Source organism: Dasypus novemcinctus, chromosome 9 (assembly GCF_030445035.2).
Source record: "Dasypus novemcinctus isolate mDasNov1 chromosome 9, mDasNov1.1.hap2, whole genome shotgun sequence".
Taxonomy (NCBI): domain Eukaryota; kingdom Metazoa; phylum Chordata; class Mammalia; order Cingulata; family Dasypodidae; genus Dasypus; species Dasypus novemcinctus.
In genome coordinates, this window is record NC_080681.1 from 51,012,478 (window position 1) to 51,021,770 (window position 9,293).

Sequence of the window (9,293 nt, forward strand, 5' to 3'; positions counted from 1 at the left end):
CCCAAATGCCTAATCTAACACAGAGCATTTAGTAGCTGCTTAATATATGTAGTTGAATTAACTAGTATAAATTTTACATGCATTCATGCAGATGCATTAATATGAACTCTGATTTTGGAAACATATTAATAATCCAAATCTCTAACTAAAGGAAAAGTTTGAATCATTAAGTTGTAACTACCAGTTTTAATTGTATTCTACTTGGCAAGATCTTATTTGCAATTTTAAGAAAAATTCCTAGTTTGCTAATGTAACAATTTGCAAAATAATGTCAGTAGTGTTAATAATAAGATGGTTATGGAAAAAATACATCTAATGCAAACCACGGACTAGAGTTAACAGTAATATTTTAATATTTCCTCATCATTGAAACAAAGGTACCACACCACTGCAAAGTGTCAACAATAGGGAGGTATGTGAGAAGGCTGTATTTTTTTTTTTGCATGACTTTAATGTAAACCTGAAACTTCTCTATTTAAAAATATTTTTTACAATTATTATATGTATAAATGCTAAGTGAAAGAAACCAGACACAAAGAACTACATATGGTATGATTATATGTGTATAAAATATAAATACAAAGTGATCTATAGGGTCAGTATTAAGTTGTGGTTATGTAGGGCTGGGGAAGAATAGAAGGATTGAGAGCGGACTGCTAAACAGTATGGGGGTTTTCTTTCTGGAGTAATGAAAATCTTCAAAAATTGATTATGGTGATGAATACACAACTGTGTGATGATACTAAAAGACATTCATTGTACACCTTGGATGGGTTGTGTGGTATATGTATATATCTCAATAAAATTGCTTCAAACAAACCAAAGCCACTTTGAGATGTCATTACATACCATTTTCCAGCCCCAGAATTGTTAAAATCAGAAAGAATGACATGACTAACTATAGAGATGAATAGGGATCAACAGCAATTTCCACACACTGCTAGAAAGAGTACAAAGTGATACAATCATTCTGAAAGGCAACTGACATAATCTACTAAAGATGAACCTACATAAACCCTATAGTCCTACAATTCTAGTCCTAGGTATATAGCCAACAGACATGCCTGCAGAAGTACACCTAGAGACCTGTATAAGAAGAGTCAAAGCCGGGGACCACCCAAACATCCATCAACAGTAGAATGTTGAAATATATTCATACAGTGGAATATATGGCTATGTAAATGAACCATAGCTATAAACCACATGGATGACTCTCAAAAATGTAACGTTGAAGTAAAGAAACCAGTTACCAAAGAAAACACACAAAAATACAGTACATAATACTGCACTCATAGGTGGTAAATGTAAAAAGGAAAACAAGTTATTACCATGAAATTCAGAGAATGATTACTGTAGGGAATGGGAAGCAAGTTGTGATTGGAAAGGGCTGCCTGAGGGCTTCTGAGGCTGTGATAATGGCCCATTGCTTGACCTAAGTAGTAGTTACATGAGTATTTTTTTTAAAAGATTTCTTTCTTTCTTTATTTTGCCCCCCCCCCCCCAGTTGTCTGTTCTCTGTGTCCATTTGCTACATCGTCTTCTTTGTCTGCTTCTGTTGTTGTCAGCGCATGGGAATCTGTGTTTCTTTTTGTTTCATCATCTTGTTGTGTCAGTTCTCTGTGTGTGCTGCACCATTCCTGGGCAGGCTGCACTTTCTTTTGCGCTGGGCGGCTCTCCTTATGGGGCGCACTCCTTGTAAGTGGGGCTCCCCTATGCAGGGGACACCCTTGTGTGGCACAGCACTCCTTGCATGCATCAGCACTGCGCATGGGCCAGCTCCACACGGGTCAAGGAGGCCCGGGGTTTGAACCTTGGACCTCCCATGTGGTAGATGGACGCCCTAACCACTGGGCCAAGTCTGCTTCCCTCCATGAGTATTTGCTTAATTAGAATTCATGAGAATTTGTTTTATTAGAATTCACTGTGCTGTGCATTTATGATTTGTGCACCTTCTGGTATAAGTGTGTTACATTTCGTACTTTTTAAAAGTTTTTTTTAAAAAACGATGTTTAGGACAGATTTACATTTCTATTGTGAAGATTTTTTTGTACCCCAACCTCAGAGTAGGTTTCACATGAGCCCTCCTAAGGTAACATAGAGCTTTGCACAGACCACCCCGTGGTGGGCCCCAGCCAAGCCCCTGCCCAAACACATTTCTGTGCAAAAGGCTTTCCAGGTACATTGTAGATGAAAATGAAGAGTAGTCAGAGCAAGCCTTTTAAAATGTAGATCAGGTCATGTCACTCCTCTGCTCAAAGGCTTTCGGGGGTTTCCCATTTCACTCAGAGGAAAACCACAAGTCTTTCCGATGGCCATAAATGATCTGTGACCCCAAACCACCCTTGCCTCCCTGACCTCGCCTGCAAACTCTCCTCCAGCCGCATAGGCACTCAGTCTCCCACCTTTCTCTAGCTGTTCTCCCAAATACTCACTTGGTCTACTTCCTCAAGTATTTTTCTCATGGAAGCTAACCCTAGCCACTTCATTTAGAATTGTGTGGTAGCTCGAATTAAGTACCCCCAATTTAGACAATTTAGAAATGTTCTTGACATTTATCCCTATTCCTGTGGATGTGAATGCACTGCACATAGGACCTTTGGAAGATGTTATTTTTAGATAAGGTGTGGCCCAACTGAATGAGAGTGGCGAGCAATCCATGCTTATAAAGAGAAGAAACCAGAAGTCGGAAGTTGGGGAAAGCCGTACAGAAGGAGCCAGAGGCTGTAGAAATTGCAAGAGCAGCACAAGGGGGGAAAGACATCACATGACAGGTGGCCAAGATTCAAGCCAAGGACTGAGGCAAGCCAGGATCAGAAGGCTACAGACTTGAGGGAGAAAGCATCCCCTTGCTGAGGCCTTGATTTTGGACTTATACCCTCCAAAACCGTGAGTTTGTTTATGCCGATCTGCTGTGTTGTATTCGTCATGGCAGCCTGACAAACTAAGACTAATTATCACACCTCTGCTGTTTTATTTTTTTCTCTACCACTTACAGCCTTCTAACATACAATATAAGTTACTTTTTAAAAAAAGATTTATTTATTTATTTCTCTCCCCTCCCCCCGACCCCGGTTGTCTGTTCTGTGTCTATTTGCTGCGTCGTCTTCTTTGTCCGCTTCTGTTGTTGTCAGCGGCACAGGAATCTGTGTTTCTTTTGGTGCGTAATCTTGTTGTGTCAGCTTTCCGTGTGTGCGGCGCCATTCCTGGGCAGGCTACACTTTCTTTCGCATTGGGCGGCTCTCCTTACGGGGCGCACTCGTTGCACGCGGGGCTCCCCTACGCGGGGGACAACCCTGTGTGGCAGGGCACTCCTTGTGCGCATCAGCACTGTGCATGGGCCAGTTGCACACGGGTCAAGGAGGCCCGGGGTTTGAACAGTGAACCTCCCATGTGGTAGACGGACGCCCTAACCACTGGGCCAAGTCCGCTGCCCTAATTTACTTTTTTACTAACATGTATTGCCCATCACTCTCCACTGGAAGGTAAGCTCTATGAAGGCAGGACATTTTTGTCTTTTTTGTTGACTGCTGTACACTGCACATTTAGCAGAGTGCCTGGCATGTGACAGGTGCAAAATAAATATTTGTTGAATGAAAAAAGAAGTCAGTAATACAACTTCATTAAGTCTTTGATGAATTGTGTGACAATGGTATGTAATATTGTTTGTCTTATTGTGGAGGTTATTAGAATCAGGAGCAAAGACAGGTCAATCAGGTGAATCTGGGGCTATATATTCTCCTCAGTTTTTGGAAACCCAGTAAATTAAATCCCTACTTATAGTCTACATGGTATGTTTTAAAGAGACTTGTTATGACTACAAAGTGTCTATTATTCTACATATACATTACCATTTCTTAGAAAGGATCTCCGTGACTGTCCTCCATTGAGCGGAGGTAAGCTCTTCTTTTCCTGGCTGACAAATGTATCCCATTTCACCTTGTCACAGCCACCTAGTTCCTTTACTTTCTGTAAACAACTTTCCAAGTACTCCACTGGATCTTCAGGTTTGGAACACATCAGTCCATTCAAAAGACTCTGAAATATAACAATAAAGTATGTCCAAGTAAAATACGTTTTCAAACCACCTTTTTAAAAATAGTCTTATAGCCCATCTTTGAATTCTGGGTCGTTTTTGTTCTGTTCCTTTGTCTTTTAATAAACAATCAGAATTAAAATTATGATCTGACTGCACAACTAAAATAATCCCTCAAATTTTTGCTCAGTCAGTTTTCAGCTCAGAGTTCTCCCTCTGTAAACAATTCAGGCAATCATATAGTTTAAAATGGAAGAGCCCTATCAAAGTGACATTAAGTGCAGCATGTGAAAATGTCCTTAGTCATTATTTACCATACTTCTACTCATACTTAAAACCTCTAAGCCCCAGTTTCTTCATCTGTAAAATGGGGATAATAATATCTATCTCATAGAGTTTTTTGAGAATTAAAGAAGTTAATATGTGTACAGTGCCTGGTACATAGAAGTATCCAATAAATGTTGGTGGTGGTTGTAGTTATTATTACTATTATCATTATCATTATTATTATCAGGAAGTCTCCTCCGAACCTCCAGGTTGGTCTGTAGACTACCTCTTCCGTGTTCTCTAGGAACTCAGCATAAACCATCAAATTCATCATTTATACTGAAATCATTTGTTTGTGTGTCAGTCTCCTCTTCTAAACTATAACTCTTCAACAATACAGAGAGGCTCTTATTTATCTTTTAATCCCCAGAACCTGACACTTTCCCTGACACATGGTAGATACATATTGAATGGTTTTCTGGTTAGAAAAAAAAAAATCACTCAAACATGAAGTCCGAGATTCAAAAAAAATTGCTATTTGATATGTAATAAGTCACCACAATATACTTTTTGAGTTTATGAGAAAAAATTTAAAAAGCATGATCCTGCTATTACTAGTGTTCCTAGTGTTCATTCAATGTGTCATATGTACTGGTGTCTAAGAATGCCACACGTTTTGAAATGCTGACTCCTGGGACCTGGACTGATGCAAGATATTTCCCTTTTATGTATTTCAGGAAAAAAGCACAGAGAATTATTATCACCAATATAGATTTTTAGTGCATAAAACACACCTTTTCCTAAATTTAGTATTCTAATTTCAAATTATTCCTCTTCAATTGAACCAAGCATGGTAGGTAATTCTTACCAGGTGCATTTGTTTTCTGAAGTCCTAAGCTGTGAGACAGAGTGTATAATTCTGTCAGAGGAGATCAATTGTGGAGGAAGAGGGAAAAACTAAAGTTGGGCATCTGCATCCAGTTTGTATGTCATGATCTGTGTGACATATACACACACTACAATTTCAATCCTGACGTTCTTCATACTGATACAGTTAACATTGAGTCAGTGCTTACTCTGTGTTTTTATATTTATTATTTTATCTAATCCACTCTCTGTCCTATATAGCATTATTATCCCCATCTTATAGATGAGGAAATAATGGCTCAGAGATGATAGAGACTTGCTTGAGGTTACTCAGCAAAAAAAATGGTAGGTACAGGGTTCCAACTCCGATGTTCCTGATTTCATAACCCATATATTCCTCTCTCTACATCTTTCTAGAATATGATATCAGGTAAAAGAAAACACCAGATTGTTGTGCCCCATACATAATCTATCTACAATATAAATCACATAACAAAAAAGATTTTGTTTTACATCTTTTTTTACCCTTACCATTCCCTAAAATGGGTGAACATACTCCGTGAAGGTTGATTTTGTTTTATTTTACTGCAAAATGTACATTTCTAGCCTCTCTAAACAAAATTGATTCCAAAGGGCATTGATTTTAAAAGGGGGGAATGGGTTCCACCCTTTCAAGAATAATTTAAATCCTTTCTTTTAAATCAGACACTATCAGGGAATGAAGATAACCAGCAGGCCTTATTACTGTACTCAGTTTCTTTGAATTAACCCTTTGAGGTCCTGAATAATCAAATTTGGCTTTCCACAGAATTCAAATTAATTGCTAAATCTCTGCCATATGGTACATTAGTACACATATAGCATAAGGTAGTTAAGAACCCACCACAAAATCCGGAGAATGTGTTTTGTTAACATTTGATATAAAAATGGAAACACAGTTCAAACTTGTATACTATTTGACCTATGTGATGTCTCAAATCAGGAAGAAATTTGAAAAAGTCAGTTAGGTATCTCCTGTTACTTGACAATATGTAGACTTAATAATAAGTCACTTCATCTATAATGGTGTCTAATATCCACAGCTGAGGGGTCAATATTTTGGGTTTGATAGTTATCTAGTTGTTAACTTTGTATACTGAAAATATTGTGGTTTGAGGAAGAAAATCCTCAAAGCATTTGGTTTTGCTGTTTACACCAGCACATGGAGAACTGCCAGGTTTTGTTTCCCTCTTGTGCTGTGCACAGCAGAGATCCATCTTTCTGGGAGCTTTCAGAAGTCACCAGCATTCTCCCTCCATCTTCCCATTGTGCCAGAATGAATCTAAGCACACTGTGTTACTGCATTTCACCTAAGTAAGTTGGCTTTCTTTTCTGGGTGTGCACTATTTTAAAACATCTCATGCATCTGCAGGAAAGCATAAAACCTGAACAGAAATGCCTGCCATCATTTATTTGCAAACACAGAGTATATTTTCATGAATAAACTCTCAAGCATTCTCTGTGGTTACCTTCCATGGAGGAGCAAAAATAGTACCCACATTTATGAAGAAAAAAGATGTACTATTTAGCAACACTTTGCAAGCAGGTGACTGTCCTACAGATGTTTCTAACTATTCTTTTAGAAGTGTAGGAATGAAATTAACCTCAGTAGTAATGTTTGTGACAAAAACCTTCAGCTCCTCATCTCCATTTTCACTTTGTGAATTTTTTTTTAAAAAAGAAAGGACAACTCTTAAGGATTCTGCACACTCCCAAAATTGTCCTTATGCAACCACACTGATTCTTTTCATATATGAGTAAAATACTTTCTAGATTTGGGTTTCACGTACAAAGCTTGAGCTCAGTGGTGGTTTACTTGTAAATCTTGTCTTCAGATGAACCTGACAAGGGTGACTTATAGAGATGGGAGAGAATGAAGGTCTATAATTAGGGTAGTCCATTTTAAAGATAGTTTGGGAAAACTGGAACAAAATTGTTTTCTCAAGTGGTGTTTTAAACTCCTTTTAATAGAACAAACAAACAAACAAACAAACAAAAACAGGGAAAAGAATAACCCATGGCTGTTAGTTACTATATCAGTCAATGACCAGGTTTGCAGTGAATGGATTTTCCCCTCAGGCTCGCCCTGTGAAGCTTGGCTCGCTCCAATTTTTTTTAAAACCTAAGCAAAAGCACACAGGATTCAGGAATGTTCTTAAATCCACATATGGAGAGAAGGAAAGGAAGCAAAACGACCCCCGACGGAGGCTGTGGCTTACGACTAACCGAGGTTCCCGGAGCTCACCCCTCAAGCCTCACTTCCCATTCTCTGAGTGTTCCCCCACCCCCCGGGACTCCTATGCGGACGAGGCTGTGCTGCCATCTGAAGCCCGAGCAACAGGAGTCACTGCTCATCTCTAGGTGAGCTGGAGAGGATGGGCGAAAGCTGGGACGCGGAGGCAAGGGGGGAGAACCATCCCTTCCAAGACCGTGGGAAAACGTGCTCGGGAGTTCATTCACTGACAGCGCAGAGCAGCGCGGGGTGCTTGTCACTAGGGAGGTAGCGCTGCACTTGATGCGCTGGGATTTGCTTTTTGCATCTCCATCTCCCTTCTCCAAGCTATCCCTAAGGAGGGCTGCTCTAGTCTACACGGCCCCGGCCCCGCGGGTGTCCCGAGCCTCGGCACGTGGAGGGACCAGGGCACTCGACCCCTCAGTTTCGCGTCCTTGCTCGCGCCTGGGCGCCGGGTACCCACCTGGCCTGGCCCTTGCCTTCAGAGACCGAGACCGGGCCGCGGCTGGCAGCCCACACTGTGTGTCCCCAAAAGAGAGGTTTGGTTCGCTGGGTGAAGTCCGGAACCCGGCTAGAAGACTGAAACTTGATCTGCGAGATGCGGGTTCTGAGCCCCGCCTTCGGACAAGGGCCCCGGCAACCCGCGGGCAAAACGGCCACTCCTGGGGGAGCGGGCGAATGAGCTTCAGTGCCCCACATGGGGAAAGTGGGACGGGGCTCGGCTTCCCCACCCTGAACCCCGCGCATGCCTCCCCTGACCCTCCCACTCCTCTCTCTCCCCTAGCTCCCTACCTCGAAAAGCTGAGGGATTTCCCTCCGGGCCAGATACTCCTTGGCATCGCTGGTGTTCATGGCTGTGCCGCGCGTGCCTGGAGGCGCAGGGCGGGGTAAGCTCCCGGGTTGCAGCGACCTGGGCTGGGCTGGCGGGGTCAGCGCCGAGCACGGGTGCAGCCCTGGCTCCCTCGCGCACACACTCGGGCGCTCAGCCCTCCCCGCGGTGGTCAGGGTCCGCTTCGCCTCTCCCCAGTGCTGTGGTTTCTGCACTCCCACTGCGCCCGCGTCAGTGCAGGTCCCCGCGTCCGAGCGCTGGCTCGGAGCAGCGGCGCCGCGGCTTCCCGGGCTCCTAGGCAGCGCGGCCGCCAGAGGAGGGGCGGAGGGAAAGGAGGAGAGAGACGAGCGCGGCCGATGCGAGGCAGCAGCTCAGCGCCGCGTGCCGGGCGCCTCCCGGAGCCGGGTCTGCGGCGGCGACCAGTCACGCTATGCTGGCAGGCGCGGGGTGCGGGGGTGGGGGCGGGAGCGCGCTGGGGGCTGGCAGTCACACCCACCCGTGCCGCACCGCCGCCAGAGCGCGGCGCTTCCCTGAGCGCGACCCAGGGACGTAGCGACCGAGGACCGGGTGGCCGAGGCATCAGGGTCAGGGTCTTTTGAAACCTGCGACCCTTTCACTTCTCCGGGCCTGTATATCCCCCTCGTCCCCTTCCCCACATTGTCCCCGCGTCTCCAAGGAGCTTCCGGGAAGAAAATAGTCACAGACTTAATTTATTCGTAAGGTTAAGGATCCTTTATGATGGTAAGCTGGAGGTAAGAAGAAAGTGGAATTCGAGATGTGGAATCCTGGAATTCGAGATGTGGAATCCATCCCTTCCAAGATAATTTCTAGATCTTGACTATCTCTGTCCTTTGGGAAATGCTAACTGGTTTCTTGTTGTTGTTGTTGTTTTTCATCAAAACCCTTGCAAGATTTCGCTATAAGGATTTATAGTGAGCCTGGACTCTTTAGTAACAAAGGGATTGGTAAGTAGTCAACTAGTTAATTATCTTCATGGAGAAGAATGGAAAGGTGGAGGAGAGAAG

At 43.2% G+C, this 9,293-nt stretch overlaps 1 protein-coding gene across 1 annotated transcript in view; it reads right to left on the bottom strand.

Annotated features, from left to right (window-relative positions):
- AK5 (adenylate kinase 5) overlaps positions 1–8,967 on the bottom strand; it is a 304,060-nt gene extending 295,093 nt beyond the window's left edge. The window contains exons 1-2 of the mRNA XM_004472820.3: positions 8,232–8,967; positions 3,849–4,035 (exon numbers count right to left, since the gene is read on the bottom strand). Coding sequence (XP_004472877.2) covers positions 3,849–4,035; positions 8,232–8,291 — 247 coding nt within the window. The 5' untranslated portion in view covers positions 8,292–8,967. The remainder of the gene's footprint in view (positions 1–3,848; positions 4,036–8,231) is intronic.
- Positions 8,968–9,293: the final 326 nt, after the last annotated feature.